Genomic DNA, 20,597 nt, shown 5'->3' on the forward strand with positions numbered 1-20,597 from the left:
GCTTATTTTATACCTGATAGTTTGTACCTCTTAATATTCCACCTCCATATTGCCCCTCCCCCTCCCATCTCCCCACTGGTAACCACTCGTTCCTTCTCTACATCTGCGAATCTGTTTCTTTCCGGTTATATTCACTAGCTTGTATTTTTTTAGATTCCACATGTAAGCGATATCATATAGTATTTGTCTTTGTCTGACATTTCACTTAGTATGATGCCCTCTAAGTCCATCCATGCTGTACACCAGAAACTAATACAATATTATAGATCAACTGTAGTTCAGTTAACAGCAAACAAACAACTCATTTAAAATATGGGCAGAAGAACTGAACAGACGTTCTTCCAAAAGAGGAAATGCAGATGGCCAACAGAAACATGAAAAGTTACTCAACATCACTAACATCAGGGAATAAGTGTCATTTTTTAAGAAGAGGAAACAAAGTGCTTTGTACAGAGTAAATAACGCTTTTAAAACCATTTATTGTGTCTTTGAGAAAGGACTAGAGAGGAGAGAGAAATCAAATGTCAGAAACGTGTTTGTGCTGCGCAGTGAATTAGGACTCCCTCATCCGAAACATCTAAAAGCCAGGCTGCCTCCAGGGACCTGCTGTCACAGGTATGATAATCCTGAACAACACAGAGTCACATGGCCCATCCTCCCTGGCTGCCTTCCAGAGAAAGTGAGGTCAGACTTCCCGTGACCCTACCTACCCAAGGCAGACGTAGTCGGACTTAGTCCTTCAGTACCGCAGGTACCTATTTGTATTTGTATGTACCAAAACCAAGTATTTGGTACACAACCGCTGTTTTATCACGATCACTGAGAATTATAAGCCCAACTTTACTGGGCAGGTCGTCCAGATAGTTTTCTTGGTCTTTGAATGTCTAGGGGCCGAGGCGGAGTTGGCACTCTGTAGGTTCTGTGTTGCTGGAAGGAGATCACCAGTGAGTATAGACCACCAAGTCCCCCAGCCGCCGCCTCCTGCCCTCCCCCAGCCTCCACAGGGCACAGCTCCCACCCATCCAATCAGCTGACAGTTTCTCAGTTTCCAACTCCTTCTCATTTTGAGAGTGTCAGCTGAATTCACATAAGGGTGTTCTGCAAGGGAGGGGAGAAACAGGTTGTGACAGTTTGGCTTTTAGTTGTAATTATTCTACATTGGAGAAAATGGGACACACACCTATAGTTACAGATGCTATTCCAGTTTTTCTCTCTCTCAGAAACTGGATATGTACTACACAATATAGCTTAATACGTACTATACAATATGTTCCGTCTTGTAACATCGGAGAGCGAAGTTTTCAGAACAGCTATGTAGAACCTATTTTATTACAGACTTATGAATTTCAGAGGGCCTGAGTTTTCTTTTTGAAAGAATACTTTGCTATTCTTTACTCTTTTAAAAAAGGTTTTTGGGGTTGGATTTTATTTTATTTTATGAAGGTACTGGTGTTTGAACCCAGGACCTTCTGCATGCCAAGCATATGCTCTACCCTACCCCCAAGACCTGATTCCTTAAGGGCATTAAATGTAATAGTCTTTGGTTAAGACCACAGTACATACTATTTACAATTCCCTCTCCTCCCCAAGAGCCCAGACCCCCAACGTGGCATCAATGAAACAAGTCCTTGTTTGGTCGTCTACTGAGGAGGTTACCACTTTGGAGGCCTGGGGTAGACATGGAGGTGGACTGGAGTCAAGGAGCCAGGACGGTGTGAAATGGAGTCAGAAAACCTGGGTTCAGTCCCCACTTTACACTTGGGACTTTGCCTTAATTACTTAACAGAGGGTAAAAACCGGGAATAATACACATAATCTGTAATACACATTTCCGTGGAGCACCTCAAGTGCTACTAATAATTGCAAGGGGAAGAAAGCTAACGTCAGGCACCGTTCCTCCAGCACCGCGGGGATGTCCAGGAGCCGGTCTCGGTCCCCCACGTTCGCTGACCCCGAGGGGCGGCATCCCCCTCCCCGCTACCACTGGGGGGCGCGCCCCCCCGCGGCGCGGATCTGTACCCGGGGCCGGCGGGGCCCGGCGCGCAGCGGCTTTGTTCCCGGCGGAGGCGGCGCTTCCCCGCCCGGAGGTGGGCCCGAGCCCCGCGCCGAGCTGGCGCCGGTGACCCAATAAAGCGCGCGGGCGGCGCGGCCCCGCCCGGCCCGGCCGGCACACTCCGCGGCTTCCGGCGGCGGCAGCGGGCGCCCAGTCCGCACTCGGCGCAGCCCCGGGGCCGAGCAGCCAGCGCGCCGGCGGGCGGGCCTGAGCGAGCCAGGCGGGAGGCGGAGCGGCGCGCAGAGGGGCGGGGCGCGGCCGCCCGGGTCCGCCCGGCGTCCGGAGCCGCCCCCGGCCCGCCCCCCGCCCGCGGCCCGCCCCTCCCGCGCGCGTCCACCGGCCGCCGCTCGCGCCGCCCCTGGAGCCGGAGCCCGGGCGCGCAGGAGGAGGGGGCGCCCAAGATGGCGGGTACGGGCCCCGCGGCGGGCGGCGGGCGGGGGCGCGGGGCGGGCCGGGCGGCGGGCGGCGGGCTGACTGCCTGTCTTCTCTCCCCTCGGCCAGACCTGTCGCTGCTCCAGGAGGACCTGCAGGAGGACGCGGACGGATGTGAGTGGCGGGGCCTGGCCCGCGGGGCGGCCGGGCGGGCGGGTGCGGAGGCCGCGCTTAGGGAGGGGCGGCGGGAGCTGCGCGGGGGTCGCGGGGCCCGCTCTGCCGTCTCGGGAGCGGCCCGCGGCCTGGGGACGCAGCAAGGCGGGCAGAAGCTGGGAGCGGACCGGGCGGGTCCCGGGGAAGGCGTGTCCGGTCCGGGCGGCCGCGGCCGAGCGGGGACCCCACGCGCCCGCCCCGCGCTCCCCGGGAGCCGACCGGACTGGGAAGGTGGGCGGTGTGACCCAGCGGGGCCGGCCCGGCCCTCCGCGTTTCGTCCGCGCGGAGGCTCGGGATCCGCCAGGCCTCTCCCAGGTCTCGGCCCCAGCTCTCCCGGAGATGGTGAAGTTCTGAGTTGATTCGTTTGCTCGAGGTCAAAAAACCCCACAAAGTTGAACATTGTTTCCAGAATAGTGTCGGAAGGGTATCGCTGGTTCTGTGTGTGCTAACTCGGGCAGGTAACTGGGAAATTGTTCTGGAGCCGAAGTGATAACCGAGGTGCACTCCGCGGTGTATCTGGGGGCACGGCTGCCCGATGCTGAGATTTGCTGTGGCTCATGTCTGGGCGGGCGGTTCACAGATGGCTGCAGCCCCGGGTCGCGCCTTTAGATCTGTGTGGTGAATCCTCAGCATCTCTCCTGTGGTCTCCCTTGCTCGAATTAGGCCCAGTTTTTAAATTACTGGGCGTTTTGAGTGAAGTGAGGGGAATTTCCTCTTCAGAAGGATTCTCTAAGAAGAGTAAGTATTCTTAAAGGCGACGGACCATACGTAAACTTGCCTCTAGCGAGGCCTGGCTTTGTTTTCGTTTTTTTAAGTAAAGAGCCCTCTTAAGGGAGGAGTGCTTGCGTGTTGAAGCCTGGCTTTTCCAGTTCATTTAGAGTTTTACCCTAGGACCCTCATCTGCCTACTGGTAAGTTTGAAATGTTAGGCATCTTTTGATTCCCTGCTAAGTTAGGGCTGGAGAGGTGGCTCGGGTGCTTCTCATGCTTATACTTACGTCCAAGGCTTTGTGGGTAGAAGATACATGCCTTCCGCAGGTGTTGAGTGTCCTGAGCAAGACCTTCTGTGTCTTCATTTATGGTCACTTAGGTGCCCTGCACTCTTAAAGGTTAAAGGATGAGCTGTAGTGTCCTTGACCCTTAAGGAGCACAGTGTAGAAGGGAAGGCACACCTGGGAAGAACTCAGCAATGATTTATTCATGACCCTCAAGACTTCTACTGGGCACGCAGGATGTAGCATTGAGAAGGATGGCCACGATCCATGCCCTCTAGTGGTTTACAAGCAGTTTTCACGCAGGTGTGATAATGCAGATGTCAGAGGCACCATAGAACAGTGGTTAATAGACAGGATGCAGGAGCCAGGCTGCTTTGTTCCCGTCTTGGCATCGTCACTGTGGACAGACTCACAAGGCTCACTTAGCCTCTTGATGACTGAGTTTTGTCACTTGTAAATAGGCACGATGAACATTACCCATCTTACAGAGTTGTTTAGTTGTTAACAAAAGTTAACGCATGTGCAGCACCTAGACTATGTACTGGTAAGTAGTGACTGTTACGCGTTTGTTGTCACGAGTAAGGAATGAGGGAATATTGGAGGAAAGTGCACGGAAGGGAGCCTGGGTCTTGAACCTTACACCACTGGCTTTGTATATTTACAAATGCTGCTAATGCTTGCAGTTAGCTTTTTAAAGGTCCCGTTAGTTGCCAGTGCATTTTAATTTAGGATTAAACGAGCCATTTGAAGGTGTAAATAGTCTATTTGCATATTCATAATTTGAAGGCTTTGTTAGAATGATGGCTTATTTTTCTTAGTGGCTACAGTTTTTACAGGTGGGATCTTTACCCAGAATATTTGGAATGAGAGAGCTTGGAACCTGTGGCCAGTAGAAGGACCACTTGGTGTCTGCCGTGGAGGGAGGAGAGATGAGGGGGGCGTCAGGCCAGGGCAGGATGTGGTGAGGGAGTGGAGAAGCTTGTCACATCCTGGAGAAGCTGGGAAGGGACAGGACTAGAGATGGTGGAGACTGGAGCTTGGGCTGCCCTCGCAGCCAGACTGTGTCCTCTGAGCCCATCTTCTGTTGGCAGCACTGGTGCCGGCTGCTCCGGAATCCTCCTGCCCTAGTCCTGCCTCTTGGTCACGCCAGGCCCAAGTCAGCCCTGGAGAGGAGGGGGAAATCAGGATCTGCTCAAGCTCTAGGATTGTGGTTGCCTTTCCAAAATGCAGGAGCTAAACTGAGACAGAAGAGAGAGTAAATACCATTGTACACATTGTGAGCAGCCAGGGGTCCTGTGGGAGGACCCGGGCGGGGTCTGGATGCTGAAAGGGGGGCTTTACCAGACCTGCCTAAGGGTCTCAGCTCATGCGTTTAACTTGTGTTAAGCCCTTAGGTCTCTGTGTAGAGTCAGTAGAAAGCGGGTAGGTTGGGGAAGAGGATTGCTCAGAGACCGACCTGACTGGTGCTCATGGAGAAAAAGAGACAAAATCCTAATGTGTAAAAATGGTGCCTTGTGTGTAATTCTCAGAAAAGTAAGTAAATACAATCATCATAAGGTACCATGAGAGTTAAGTTTAGGAGAACAGTGCATTGGAAAAGTGTAAATTTGTGCTTCAAGGCGACACTTCCAATACCGTCTGATGAAACGCACTTTGACTTTCAAAGTGAAAGCAGACAGGTGACGTGCTGTGTGCACAGGCGTGTCAGCAGAGTGACTTCACAGTCGGGTGCACCCTTCCTTTTCTTTGAATGGTGGGAGGCCGCACAGAATTACAGAAAGGCTTTCAGAGAAGGAGATTTTAAATTTCTGTTGTCACTTCTTCAAAGACAGCAATTCTTGAAGTTGCTGGATTTCTGGAAGAGGTGAGATGGGAGTTGAGATACAGTAAGATTGATGAATTGACACTTGTAAAAATAATTTCACTGGGGGGAGTTTGATTAAAATTTTAATTTGTCACAGTAATACGTTGAAGAAAATTGTTTTGAAAGGAAGATAGCATAACACGGGTTTACAGTAGCTCTCACACCCAGCAGTCATGTGACGTGTAGGCGCCAGTGTTCAGACGTTAATAAAGAGGGACTGAGTTATTCTCTCAGGGACAAAACTCCTAAGTACCAGCCAGAATTTTAAGGCCTCCTGATTCTGAATGTCGTATTTTACGTACAACTTACAACATCCAGGCTCGTGTAGGCGACTTACTTGTACCTGTGCGTAGGTTAACCTCCAAGTTCCACAAGGCTTAGCTTGACTCGGAGAGGGGATTCGAACGAGGCTCGGGTGCAGAGGAGTTGACTTAGCTGTGCGTTAGCTCCTTGTGGAGCTGTCACCTGCGGGACGTGGAAGGGCTTCAGGAGCTGTGTTGCGGAACATCCGTAGCACAGGCTTTTTCTTGTTACAGTTTTGGAATCCTTTCATGCTGTACTGTTCTTCAGGTTTGAGGGCACTGCTGAAATAGTGAATTAACGATGTATCTGGAAGAAATTGGGTGTAACTGCCCGGATTGTGCTCCTTTCAGAGAGTCTCTGGGCCCTCCACGACTTTTGAAAACTGGGTTTGATAAGCTTCTTAGAGCCACCTGGGGAGGTGAGACCTGCAACATTGGGGCTGTACCCCGTGGTGGCCAAGGAATCAGTCAGAACCCCAGGAAGTTGCCCTTGGAAGTCTTCATAGTTAGACATGTTGTTAAATAGGGACTTGGGAGAGTGAGTCATGGGACTTGTAGCATGTTCGGATTGCTACCAGCAAGACTGGACAGGCGGAATCTTTCTTTGCAGGCAGCATAGTTGGTGTCCTAGAAAAGAGTGCTTCACAATGGCCCTGGTGGTGCCCGCATGCATACAGAATCAGTTAATGATGCCTTGGGTCACAACTCCCCGTACTGAATTTCTTTAAGAAAAAGGGAGAGTCCTCTGTAAGTATGCATGTCCGCTGCGTGGGCTTGTAGCTGCGTGACTCGGGGGAACAGCAGACACCTCAGTGCCTCAGGTTGCTTTGTCCTGCCTGCCTGTGGAGGAGAGCTTGCCCTGGCTGGGGAAAGGTCACTAGTTTGTTGATCATGGTTTCATTTCTGATCCTTTTGTGAGAGTTCCTCCTCTCATCAAAACAGAGAATGTATAATTGTTGATTGGGCTATTGTTACTTCACCCCTGTATTTGCCTTATATTCTGGAATTTCGGATTTTCCTCTCTTGATGACAAATAATTTTTGCCATCCGCTTCATGACAGGGTGGGCAGTTCCTGCACTTGAGTTAGGGCGTGGTTTTGCTTTTAACTTGGCTCTGAAAATAAAACTAACATAACATTTTGGGAAGAAGGGAGGGTGGCCCCTGTGGGATTCGGGCATTGGTTGAAAAGGCCGTGCTCCCTGGACCTTTTCGGGGGCTTCTGCACAGACTTCCTGGGGTCCCCCCTCCTTGTCCATCCCCTGACTCTCCTAAGTCAGTCTCCTTAGTCCTCTTCTCTGTGGCTTTTGGAGCAGATGCGTTTTCTGGCCTGGCCCAGTTGATGCCAGTTGGGTCGGTGTTGGGTCGTCTGTCGTGCTACAGTTCTGGGGTACATCCCAGTGTGGGTTTGCATTGGGAAAAGAGCTCTGCCCCACCACCCTCTGGACCAGGGTTCACCGTGTGACCCTGCGCAAGTTACTTTACTTTTCTGAGAGGTTCTGTCTTTAAAACATTGGTGGGCTTGGGGTTGTTGTCAGTGTTCGGCTGTTGCAGAACAGATCTGTGTGCTTGTGTATGTTCTTTCTCTTGGGTGTAGACCTGAGAGTGGTGTGGCTGTGTAGCTTTTTAAAAAGCACCAGACTTTCCAGAGTGGCTGGAGGTTTCATGGTCCTGCCAGCAGTGGGTCAGAGTCCAGGTCCTCCAACCTTTGCCAACACTTGGTGTGGGCGGGCTTCATTTTAGCTCATCTAGTATGTGTGTTTTTCTTTGAGGTTTGAATTTACATTTCCTTAAAGATGGATAATGCTCATCTTTTTCTGTGCTCATTTATCATCTGTATGTCTTCTTTGGTCAAGTGTCTGTTCAGACCTTTTGCCCGTTTTTAAATTGTGTTATTTGTTTTCTTGCTAAGTTTAGAGAGTTCTTTATATATTCCAGATAACTGATCCTTTCTCAGATAGGTGATTTGCAAATATTATTTTCCATTCTTTGACTTTCTTTTCATTGTCCTAGTAGTGTGTTTCGAAGAGCGGAAGTTCTGAATTTTGATGTTCTGTTCATTTTTTTCTGCAGATGCCCTTTTCTCAGGTTGAGAAAGCTCCCTGAGTTGACTGAGACCTTTCTTGAAGTTAGGAATGAGTGTTGGATTTTGTGTCAAATGCTTTTTCTGCGTTTATGATTTTTTTTCTTTTTCAGTTTTTTAATTCAATAAATTACATTGATTTTTTTTAAGTCAGTACTTTTTTTTAATGGGAAATTTCAGAAATACACAAAAGCAAATGAGCCACCATACACACACCACTTAGTGTCAACTTCCATTTATCCGCTCTAACACCTGAACTTCTGTGGGGCAGGAGAACACAATCAGAGTACTTTAGAGACATCTCAGGGGTCACTTATTTTAACGATAAATATTTCCCAAGGCATATAACTGAAGTGTGATGTTCTAATCTGTGAATGGAAGGCCATCTAAGATTCTTGCAAAGTCTGGCCATTTATGAAAGTTTAAGTGATTAAATTCTTGAGACCTTTTCCTTGCTTGTGCTACTATAATAAAGTCCGTGTGTGTAATTACTAAATTCACTTTTCTCTTAATGTTGCTTAATTCAGATTAAGAGAAGCAGCATCTAGCTCGTTACCACGCTAAGCACGTTTCACCCTTTCAGCTCAGCCTCAATGTAACACAAGACCGTTGGTAAATAGAAGTTGGGTTTTATATATTAAATTGGTTTGCTGTGTCATCTAGAGGGTCACATGAACTTTAAAAATGTGAGTTGTACTGTGCCTCTGGGGAGCCATCGATTCCAGAATTACAGGAATCAGGAGCCAGAGGACATGATATAGTCATCCTTTTCATGAAGCATGAAACTGTTTGGGCCCAAGGACCTACGGATAAAGATGGCTTGGAGGCAGAGGCTGGAGTACAATTCAGACTGGTTAGATTTTAATGTTCTTTTTCAAGATATCATCTGACATAGCTCTTTAACTCACTGCAGAAGGGCAGAAGGGAAGTGGGATGAATTTCTAGATTTTGTTCATTTTTAAAATCACCACTTGTTGTCATACTGTGTGTCAGGCAGTGTGCTGTAAGTTGACTCATACTAGTCCCCTGTGAGGTTGGCAGTCCCACAAATTTACGGCCAACCAGATGAGGCTTAATCTAAACAGTTACTCACGCAGTTACCCCTCTTGCAAGTGTTAGGTTAAACTTAGAGTTGTCCCACACAGGCTTGATTAGTCTATTGCTCTGTGTTACTGTGCTCTCACTGCCTTCCAGGGTCAGCCTCCTTTAATTTACGTCCTATTTCGGTTGTTTACCCTCCTCAAGGTTCTGGAGGATATGAGGGTAACAGCACGTTCCAAGCATCTGGTGGGTAAAGTAATTCCGTCTAGGGTAGCTCCTGTTGTGGGAACATTAGAAGCAAAACAGATGCTTTTGCTTTGTGTTTTAAAACACTGATGTATCGGGAAGCCAGTCACTGGACTGAAAGTGGCTGAGAACGTTAATTTAATCTGGTGTTTTTGTTCCTGTCGCTACCTAATTACTGAGTGCAGAGTCCAAGAGCTTACTGCTGAATTTATACTTAAATTTATATACTGCATTGAGTTTATATTCAAAGTCAGATTTGATATAAATCGCTTTCACAACTTAGTTTTTTGGTAGAAATAACTTAGACTTCAGATAAATTCAGTACTTCACTTCTAGGGGATTTGTGTTAATTTGGACCTGGATTAGCTCAAATTCAATATTTGGGTTACCTGTAGAAAAAAGAGTTACTAATCAAAGTAATCGGGTAAATAAGACTGTAAGGAAGGTGTTTGCTCTCTGGAGGGACAAACAGCACATATATAATGTATGGGAGTCCAGCGCCTGCAGGTGCCCTGATACGCTGCATCTCTGCCTGTCCAGTGCCGGGTAGAAAACATGATCTTGGTGACTAATTTGAAAGTAGGTAAACACACAACTGCCCCTTTTATGTGCGTATATACTTTGGGGAAATGGTTTTTGAACTATTCATAGAGTGAACTTTAGCAAATTATTCCTGCTTAAGTTCAGTTGTGAAATTAAATATACTGTAGGACGGTTTTACACTTATTAGTAAAGACCATTTCTAAGAATTTAAACTTAATACTTATGTTTGAAGAAAAGAGTTCTGATAAGCGTTCTTAGTTTGTCACAGGAACAGACTGAAACCCGGCCTACCAGTCGCTTGAGCCGCGCCTGCAGGTCTGTTCCTTGTCTCTGCCTGTTAGTTTTCCCCCAGGCAGTGACTTGTGTTCCTGCTGGTCACTAGAGCCGGGGCTGCAAGTCCCCGTGCAGGGCTGACAGTGAGCATACCACAAGCTGTGGGCCCCGTGGGCCCCCTTGCCGCTCCTCACCTCTGCCGTGCTGGTGAAGCAGCCGGAGGGGCGAGCGACACAGCTGATGCTCAGGCCAAATGTGTGCAGTAACACCGGTTACCAGGACACAGCGGAGCGGGGGTGGGGGGGTGGGCGCTTTACCTGCCGGCCGCACGCGGCCGGTGGCCTGTGCGGGGCCCCAAGTCCAGGGCTGAGACGTGGGTGTTCTTCACCTGGAGCAGAGAGCTCGGCACACGGTGGGCCTTCAGTGACCGCGTGCTGAGATGAATCTTGCTTTTCAGGCCAACCTAAATAAGGCCATAAGCCTATTTGGAGTCAAATAATGAAATAATTTGTTTGAATTAAACATGATACTTGAAAACTTTCAGACTAACCATAAGTCTCACAGTGTCATAGTTCATTCTCCTAAGTCTTTACCTGCATTCAACATTGAACGTTCTGCCGATTTGCTCTGTTTTTCTCCGAACAGTTACAGTTACAGACACGCACAGGATGTAATGTATACATTACTCTTAGTCGTCTTTGTTGCACCTTTGTAAGAAGTTGTATAGATCATGACCGCAGCCTGTATCTCCTGAGAGCCAGGCTGCTCTCAGTCAGCATCTAATCCAGAAAATGTAACATTGATACGAATCAGGTATATAATACGTAGTTTGTGTTCACATTTCATCAGTTGTCCACTAATGTCCTTTATAGCAACCGTCTTGCCAATCCAGGCTGCATTTAGTTGTCATGTCTCTTCAGTTTGGAACAACTTCACAGCCTTTATCTTTCATGATACTGCTATTTTTGAAGAGAAAATTTGGCCTTATCTTTTCCCTCACTCAATTCAGGTTATGCTTTTCGGGTGGGGGCAGGAGTGCTGTGTGAGGAATGCTGTGATTTTCTCAGTGCTTCATCTCACAGGGCCCCTGATGTCAGGCCTCCATTACTGGTGGTGGTTAATTTAATTTTAACCACTTGGTTAAGGTGTGATGTCTCCACTTAAAGACTCTTTTTCAATTCACTTTTGTTGTTAGCAAGGGAAATAATTTGACACTGGGAAATACCCCATTCCCAGACATTCACCCCTGCGTATCAGTGAGTTGATGATTCTTACCTGAATCGGTTCCATTTCCTTCCTGGCTTTCTGCTCTAAGGACCAGCTCACCCTTCTGTTTGTTGGTTTTATTTGTTAAAATATCATCTTAAAGCCCCAAATGTTAAGGTAACTCATAAAAATGATTAAATCTCTATGATCTGTCTTGTTATCTTTGGTTTTCTAGGATGTGAAGACTTGGGCACATTTAGTGTGACCTTAGCACTAATGAGGGAAACACTGTAGAAGGACCATTAGCTTTTTCCTGTTTTAGAGGATTTTACTAGAGGCGGCATGGAGAATGGTAGGATGTTAAGTCAAGCCCAGCAAAAGTCAGTTGTACAAAGTAATCAGCTCTCAAGGATATTAATGTGCTGATGGACCTTGGGAGAGTCTGAGGAAGGAGAAAGTACCCTTAAGACCCCTGTGCCCTCAGGCAGCTTTCTGGGCTGCCTTTTCCTGAACAGGTTTTAATGAGTTCGCATCCTTCAGGAGAAGCATAAGACCCTGTTTTTGTTTGTTTGCTTTTTTAGGTAGTAAAAGGATTATCAAGACAGACTTTGTCTTCAGGGAATTCATGTGTTTGGGGTGGGGAGAGGGAGATAAAGTGAGAAAAAGAAGAAAAGGTAACTCAAACACTGCCTTGTCTGGTCTGCGCCCAGGCCCCAGGCTGGAGGGGGGTTCATGGGAGGGAGAGACCTGGATTACAGTCGGAAATGCGCCCTGGGTGGCGTTCGTAAGCAGGTGAACTGAAACGGAGGAGAGGCAAGGCAGGCAGAAGTGGGGTGGTAGAATCAGGAGAGCTCTGAGCGCAGAGGGGTTTTGTTGACGTCATAAGTGGATGGCAAGGATTTGACCAGCAGTGCCACTGATTTCGTTGAACTTCCAACTTACGTGTCAAAAATTTTTTAATTATTTTTAATGAGTTTATCAGTCTTTCCGTTTTTTTTTTTTTTTTTAAGCAAAGAATTGAGTGAATACCTGAGTACTGCAGTCTTTAGAGAGTTGATCGCAACATTTCCATCAGTATTTCAAGGGTCCCTTTGCTTAGCATGGGGCGTTTTCCGCCTGGGGGCAGCGCAGCCTTGAGTTAGTGGGAGGCGGGCCGTTGTGAAAGGCAGAGCCTTAGCCAACCCTCAGGCCCACTTTGTGGTGGGGAGTTCCTGGGAGTTGGTCCAGGACATCCCTCAAAGTTACACGCCTGCTTTATTGGAAAGTCTCTTGTACCTGGTGGGGTTCAAGCACCCCGGTTTTCTCTGAGCAGGAGACACCAGAGCCTCTGAGCTGGGGAGTTGGACACTGAGGGGTGGTGGTGTGGGCTACTTCAAGGAGGTAGAATTTACAGTTCTTAGCAACTGGTTAGAAATGGGACAAGAAAGGTACTTTAAAAAGTGACTGAGGACCTCATGTCAGAGAGCTCAAGGTCACGGGGAAATGATGGTAGTTAGAAAGTCATGGGAGGAGCTGAGTTTCTATAAGATTAGCTTGGACACTTTAATTTTCAGATCACATGTGACCCGGAGGTGGAGGCTCTAGGAAGCACCTGCAGACCCGGATACGTGGGGATTCGAGCAGGAGAGCGTGGGGGTCGTTTGCGGTGTAAGGGGTGCTGGAGGCCGCGGATCGTTGACGGGGGGAGAGGTGTGTGTGTAGTGTGTATGTGAGGACGGCAGTGGAGGGGAACTCCCTGCACAGAAGGGACAGAAGGAAGCAGGCAAGAATAGTCTGAGATAGAAAATACCCAGGACTGAGTGTGTACTTCCAGAGAACCCATGGAAAGAGAATTTCAGAGGAGGAGGTTGGGATGGGGGGATGAAGTCAGCCCCGTCAGAGGCTGTGGAGGAGTAAGACAGTAGATCTGGAAGGGCCTCTAGCTTTGGCAGAGTATCCCTAATCTTTGCAAAGTGTCACCAGAGTGGAAGAGAAACAGGACAGACTATCTGTCTCAACGAGGAGGTGGACTTCAGCTTTAAGGAGTCTGATGAAAAGCCATTATAGAGACTAACAAGCTGAAGTCCCGGACTCGGTGTTGGGAACAGCCTGTGTGGTCAGGACGGCCCCGTGTGTCCTGTGTCGCTCATCAGGTGTGGAGTACATTTGAGTCTCAGAGCTGTGTCTTCCCTCCACCGTCAGCACCTCATCTGTGCACTGGCGTCCTGGATGGGGTGGACGTTGGGCCACGGTGGCAGGTCTGTAGACGGGGTGGGCAGGCACTCTGCTCGAGCAGGGCTGTGGTTGTGGGGCAGCGGGCAGTCACGTGCTCCGCCCAGATCCTGCTGTTGTCCTCGTGGCTGTGGGCACTTTCCTTTCCCTGACTTGGCATCAAATGCATGTGTGGTAGTAAGGACGAGAGGAAGGTTACTTTTTGAGGGTAGTTCAAAGGACTTGGAATAGAGATTTGGAGTGTCTGAGACAATTGTAAGTTTTAAGAATAGTAAATTCAAAAGTCCTGCTGAGTGAGCAAGAAACTAGCATGAATCTGTAGTCTGGGCATCGTCAGCAGGGGAGGAGAGGCTGTGGTGCGGATGCAGGTAGCTGGATTCGAATGTTTACTCCCGAGGGGCCAGCTTCTGCCTCTTCCCCGCCCCCACCGCCCGCTGGGACAGCAGTGTGATGGGAAGTGGAATGAGGTGAGGCCAGGCTGTTGCCCTGGGGATGCTACCTGGAGACCAAGAGGTGGTTCGGCTTGGAAAAGACATCACCATCTTTGCTTCTCTCTTAATTGAAAATACAATTGATGGTTTTTAGTTAATGATCATTTAAATCACATTTCATTATAACATAGTTGTATAAGTATGTTCACTGCCTGGAATTGTCCGTTGTTCAAAGGAGATAACTGTTGAATTTGTCGCTGCTTAGAAAATCTGAAATGCCATCCCCAGTTACAGGGCGGCAGTGCGACTTGAACTGCCAGGGGAGAGGAGTCTGCAAATGTAGTAATGGTACTCTAAAAGTTAGAGGGCTGAGTTGACTGTGACTGGTCCCCCACCCCTTCCGTATGAGCCGTGTGCCCCACACGTACTGAGTCACTTGTCTTCTTCTCCACATGGCTGGGGTTCCTCGACTCCCTGTCGTTGGGATTGGCCGCTTGCAGTGCCCTCTCCTGCCCGCCGTCCTGCCCGGCAAACCTCAGTGTGTCTCCCCAGAATCAGCTTGACTTTGAAGGCTGCTCTCACCAGGGCCAAGCTGGAAGCTCACTGCTAATCACGTCTTGTGTGTGTGCTCTTACTGCACGTGCCTTTTCTTAGGGGGGTGTTCATGTCCATGCATGTGTGCACACATGTGTACGTGTACAGTGACGTGTGCACACTTCTTGTCTGCCTGGCACTCACATCGTGTGTGCTGTGCTACGTACCAGTTGAATGAAGTGAATGAAAACATTTAAAAACACAGGAAAACCACACTGAGATTCTGTATCAGAAACCAGTGAGTTGTGGGGTAAGGGAACATTGATGCACTTGCTTGACACCGTGTTAGATGTCTTACCTTCGCATGTGTGTCTTCAAGTTTTGACAACAAACAAGTATCTCACAGATGAGGAAATGAAGCCACGTTAACTACATACGTGCCTTAAGTCCACGTAGATGGTGCACGTGGAGCAGAGCACGACGGTGAACCCAGATCTGTGTGACTTGAAAGAACCTCTGCCCTCTTCCCAGCACTTTTGCTGACGCTGGTGATTAAATCAACCATCCTCAAGTTTTCAGATTAGTCCAACTTCTAAACTTTTCCGTTTTATACAGTTTTCATTAAATTTAAAACAGCTGAAAACTGGGGGGAGGTGGTTTCTGCTGGTGCAGGTGCAGGTGCAGGGGGAGCAGACTGCAGGGGTGACTGGTGCTCCGTGTGTCTCAGCTGGTGCAGAGGGAAGTACGCAGTTTATAAGTAACGGAGGTAAATGTCTTTCGTTTTATTGTTTCTTTCTCTTGTCCTCTTTTCCTTGATGTCCTCTGTGTTTGCGTGTGACGCTTTCGACTCTTTTGTCATGATTTGAAACTAGAAGGGCCGGAGTCTGATTTATGTTCAGGGCCCTTGAGACTGGATGGATTGACTGACCCGTAAAGACAGGGCTTCAGTTTGTATCCTAGGTTTCTGTTCCAATCAGGAACTCTGTTCTGTTAGGAGTCACTATAAACCACACTTTTTGTTAAAAGATACATCATTTAGCTCTTCCCGGAAGTTTTTGCTTTATAATTAAGTACCAGGTCTTGGAGAATGAAGGTCGCCTACGTCAGGATGGGAATTCTGCCTCGTGTTGACCTTTCAGATCATCTTCCTTTTGCTTTTCCATCCTGCTCCCCCTTCAGCCACCTGGGACAGTAGATTTACAGGAGAAGAGGGAACATTGAAACAAGGGAACACAGGTACAATTTGAGAAAACATTTCAGAGTAATTAATCACTGCCTTTGGTCATTTTGAAATTTCACATAATGTTAAAAGCTGACTTGATTTTTTTCACTTCATCAGTGAGTTTTAAAGCTGTGAACACTGTTAGGGGCTGTTGCTGCCATAATCCCAAGAATCCAGAGTTCAGGGAGCGATTTAGAAAGGAAGGCACAGGTTGGGTGCAGGGAGGGTGGTGGGCGGTCTGTCCCATTTCTAGTAATAGCCTTGTCGTCGTCTGTCCTGTCTGATAATAAAGTAGCCGCTCCAGCTTCCTTATGCTTGCTGTTTCATGTTTGTTTGTTTGTTTGTTTTTTATGCTTTTCAATCTGTTGATTGAAAATTTGACTTTAAAGGTATGTTTCTGGTAGGCAGACTGCAGTTGAATGTTACCTTGTTATTAGTTTGGGAATCTCTACCTTTTTACTTAAATGTTTAGTCCATTTATACATAATATAATTATTGATCTGGTTGCTTGTTTCTTCTTGTCTCTTTTTTTCCCCCTCTGTTGCTCCTTTCCTGGCTTTCTTTGGGGTTAACTGAATATTTTTTTAGTATTCCATTTTAATTCTCTGTTGGTTTTCTAGCTGTCCTTTCTGACATGTTTAAGATTACTCCTGAGGACTGTAATTTGCACCTTTAATTTACCATGACCTATTTAAAGTTAATGTACTACTTTGCATGAGCTACAGGATCCTTAGAGCAGTGCAGCTGCGTTTACTCCCTCTGTTCTGTCTACCTTATCTAAGGATGTTACTGACTGGACCATCACTCATGTTGCAGGGTTTTTTTTCCCTTAGTGGTAATACTTTTTCTATTGATTATTTTTGTGTTTTTCCTTCTTATAATGTGGGGGGGTGCATTTGGATGACTGGGTAAGACTAAGTGTGCCATCTGTAGCCATGATAATCATATCCTTGCCACTTCCATAAAGATGAAATCCAAACCCATTGGTCCAATCAAGAATTGATGAGGAAAGCTTGAATTCGAAGAGGATGATTCAGGCCAGAATGATTCCACAGGTATGGACAGGAGGCTGCAGGTCTGGGAAACAGAAGTGCTCCCTTATCCCCAGTGCCTCTGTCCTTCTGTGTAGGCATCATTGGCAACCGTGATTGATAGACTGGTGCCGTAAGTGGAAGCAAAATACAGTTTGTCACCCTCTCAGCGTGTGTGTCTCAGATACTGTGGTTCAACAGCCTGCACTGAGCTACTTGGGGCTGTTTACCAAAAATCATCAGCTCCTGGACCTCACTCCAAACCTGCACGACCAGGGTCTGAATAGGAGATCTGGGGCCTGCGTTTTAGGGTAAGTGCTCCAGGCTTGTCTCAAACGCAGCAGTATCTGGCTCTCATTGCTCTCAGGCTCTTCCCTGCGGCCCCTGACTTTCTGTGGACCGGACTCAATGCTATTAATGTTTATCTTTAAGATGAACAAGTGTGAGGCTGATGAAACAGTTTGGTCATAGTCATAGAATTCTAGAGCCTGCATACAGGTGCCTTTGAGGTCACAGTCTTAGGTTACAAAGGAGGAAACAGGCCAGATGAGAGTGTCTGAGTGGTTTTTACAACTCTTTGGCTCATAATATGTAAGGTACTTTGCTATGAATTGTGGATCAGAGTAACACGTGAAAGCTTTTCGGTACTGTGTAAGTGAATTTTTTCGTGTTAGGTGTTACTTTTAATCCAGTTTAACAGTCTCTGCCCTTTAATTGGGGTCTTTAGCCCCTTTGCACTTGGTGTGGTTACTGGTGTGGTTTGGTTTTCCTTCCTCTGCGAGCTGCTTCCCACCTGCCCCAGCTCTTCTTCCTTTTATCTTCTCCTGCCCCCTTTTGGATTGAATATTTTTTATGATTCCATTTTCGGCCTTTTTGGCTTGCTGTGTGTTGGCGGGTTTTAGACGTGTAGCCGTTGCTGTGGAGTTTACAGTTAGCGTGCCCCTCTGATTGTTGCCGTCTGTGTGTGCGAGAACTTGAGGACGATATGCTCCGCTCTTTCTCTGCCCTTGTGCTATTGTAGTTACACGTTTTACCCTCTCACGTGTTATAAACCGCACAGGGCATTCTTTCGCCTCTTTATTTTACAGTACATCATTTTCTTTAAATAGTCAATTATCTCTTAGAGATGTCTGTTAAATAGGAAGAGGCTTTTGTGTTTCCGCAGACGTCTCCGTTTCTGACGGTCTTCGTCCCTTTGTGCAGATCCTGACTTCCGTCTGGTATCACTTTCGTTTTGCTTGAAAGACTTCCTTTCGTATTTCTTGTAGTGCAGGTCTGCTGCTGGTGATGGTTGCCAGCTTTTGTATGTCAGAGAGAGTCTTTATTTCACCTTTGTGTTTGAAAGACATGAATTTCAAAGATACTTGAGCGCTTTCTGTTCACTGGATGTAGAGGTGTGGGTTGACCTCTTTCCTTTCAGTCCTTTAAAGATGCTGCTCTCTTGTCTCTAGCTTGTGTTCCTTCTGGTGAGAAGTCTGTGTAATTCTTGTCTTGGTCCCTCTGTCTGTATATAAAGAGAATTGTTCTCTGCGTTGCAGAATTTACTGTCAGCGTTTGGCACTTGACTTGTTGACAAGGTGTTGGTGTTCTGTTGGATATGTGAGCATTCAGGTCCCTGCCACCCCTCTGTTCTGATGCCTCCGTTCTCTGAGCCCCGCTGACTGAATTTCTGCCCCCGGTGCTTCCGGGGGCAGTTGGAACATGTCTGTAGGAGAAGGAGAGGGCACGTCCTCAGGCACCCGTGGCCTCTGGGCTGGTTCTGAGTCTCCTGTGCGTGCTGGTACCACTCGAGACGCATCAGAGGGCCGTTGGCTTCTGCTGCGGCAGGCACGGGGCAGCGCTTGGTCTCCCAGTGTTACGAGGAGTGTTTCTAATGTCTCTGATAGTTGGTGTGGATGCCTGCAGCTCAGAGTCTGATGTGGTTGTTGTACCTTCAGCCCTGGACTTTGTCTCACAAGATGAAATGTTGACGCCGCTGGGGAGGTTGGACAAGTATGCTGCGAGCGACAACGTGTTTAACAGGTACGTGCACGTCCCCGTCGTTAAAGGGGAAGCAGAGGGAGGGTTTATGACCAGAGTTACAGGAGGGAAGATAAAAGGACCCAGGTTACGGGTGCCCCCGGGCCGCCAGCTGTCCCTGAGCACGGCCTGCCGGTCCCGCTGTCTGTGCCCCGGTCCTGGTGAGCCAGCTGCGCTGCTTCTCGGCTTTTCCGCAAAACAAACCCAAGAAACACTGTCTTTTTGTTGTTAGGCATGATCCTGACAGTCACATAAGGTGCCTGCCGAGGAGTCTGATTCTTCCAGCAGATGGTGCTGTCTGCCTACTGTGCGCGGGCGGCCGCCAGGGCCCCAGCGGCAACTGGGCCCAGGCTCTTCCTAATGCGCTGTTTACCCAGCTGTGTCCCCAGACCCCATATGACACTTTCCTGGGAAACCTTGGTCTTTGCTTAAATGTTTTGCGTAGACATGTATAAAACTCAGTGACTAAAATATGTCAAGATAATGTTTTATATAATGAAGAATAGAGATATTTTTCCATTATGACAATTAAAGGTAGCTATTTGAAACACATTTTCAATGACCTTAGATATTTGTCAGATAGTTGAAGAATATTTTGGTAAATATTCACTCTCATCTTGTTAAAATAAAGTCCACACTGGCATTTGTCATGTAGGAAATTAGTGACTTAATTTTTCCTTAATGTATTTTATAATAACACATTTCTTGTAAACTAATATGGATTCTGCCCTTTCAAATGCCAAATGTTAGCTGTCGAAGTCACTGAACACCATGTCATTTTCTTTTCCTGTGTAGACAAATGGTGGCCCGGAGTTTGCTGGATACACTGAGGGAAGTCTGCGATGATGAAAGAGATTGTATTGCCGTTTTGGAAAGAATTAGCAGATTAGCTGATGACTCAGGTATATATTTATGTGGAGAAAGGTTTCTTTTACTGAATTCATGTTTCTAAAACCTACTGAAAAACCTAGTGTGACATGAGATCTCTTTAAAAGATTTCCTAAGAGAATCATCAAACCTATCAGTAAGAAGAAAATAAGAACCTGTTACTAAGGCCTGCGCATTCTGCAGCAGGCCCACTCAGCTTAAGTCTGGAAATTTCTCATCAGAAAAGTCTAAGAACGTTGTTTTGCATCATGTACATTAATAGTATTTTAGGATTGATAAAAACCTTGAAAATAATTTTGAATAAATTAAAAAGGATGGAGTGGGCTGTAAGGTTCTTAGGTGAATGTCAGATGCATTACTTGTATTAAAAAAAAGTTAACCACCCCTTGTAACACCAAAGCTGCCTTGTGTGTGAAGTGGAGGTAAGTGGAGAGTCTGCTTAAGGAAGAGGTGAACTTGATTTGACTGCTTAGAATACAGTTTATTAAGTTTTTTTTAAAGAATATTTTTATTGTGGTAAAACACACATAAAATTTACCATTTTAACCTAATACTTTATTAAGCATATTTTTGTATTTGACTTTAGAAACAATCAAAAATAATTTTTTTAATTCATGATCTCTTTATTAAAATGTTTTTCAGTTTCCATCAAACTTTTTGGCATATCAGCAGTTCTCATCTTAAGTTTTAGATGAGTTCATCTTTTGGTAACTCCCTTTTCTGGGACTGTGTTTACTATTTACATAAGCTTTAAATATTTTTATCACCTTGTAGAAGACACCGTCTGTAAGCGTACTGATGTTCTGTCTCGCTGTGATGGTCTGTGTTCATAGCTGCTCGCGTCTGTGCTGCTTCCAGAGCGGTTTGGATGGTGACCTTACCCACCGTCTGTTTCGGTCTGGCAGAGGCAGACACGTCACCTTCCACTTCCGGCACTGTTGAGCCCATTGCGCTTACCCCTTTGTTAGGAGAGACTTATTCTTTAAGGAGGAATTTGTATTTGTTTTCTTCTACCTGTTTACCAACTATAGTGCTGTTCCTTCTATCTGTATATTCTGTGTGTGGTTTTAAAT

General features: G+C 47.1%; 1 protein-coding gene across 4 annotated transcripts in view; it reads left to right on the plus strand.

Moving 5' to 3' along the window:
- The first annotated feature begins 1,976 nt into the window (after positions 1-1,976).
- PPP4R1 (protein phosphatase 4 regulatory subunit 1) overlaps positions 1,977-20,597 on the plus strand; it is a 47,908-nt gene continuing 29,287 nt past the window's right edge. Inside the window, exons 1-4 of one of the 4 annotated variants that reach the window (XM_032467110.1) lie at positions 1,977-2,461; positions 2,555-2,599; positions 18,504-18,639; positions 19,432-19,538. In XM_032467110.1, coding sequence (XP_032323001.1) covers positions 2,455-2,461; positions 2,555-2,599; positions 18,504-18,639; positions 19,432-19,538 — 295 coding nt within the window. In that variant the 5' untranslated portion in view covers positions 1,977-2,454. Of the gene's footprint in view, positions 2,462-2,554; positions 2,600-18,503; positions 18,640-19,431; positions 19,539-20,597 lie in introns of those variants that run through there. The other 3 variants (XM_032467109.1, XM_032467111.1, XM_032467112.1) reach the window with 3 other exon arrangements.

This window comes from Camelus ferus, chromosome 24 (genome assembly GCF_009834535.1).
Source record: "Camelus ferus isolate YT-003-E chromosome 24, BCGSAC_Cfer_1.0, whole genome shotgun sequence".
Taxonomy (NCBI): Eukaryota; Metazoa; Chordata; class Mammalia; order Artiodactyla; family Camelidae; genus Camelus; species Camelus ferus.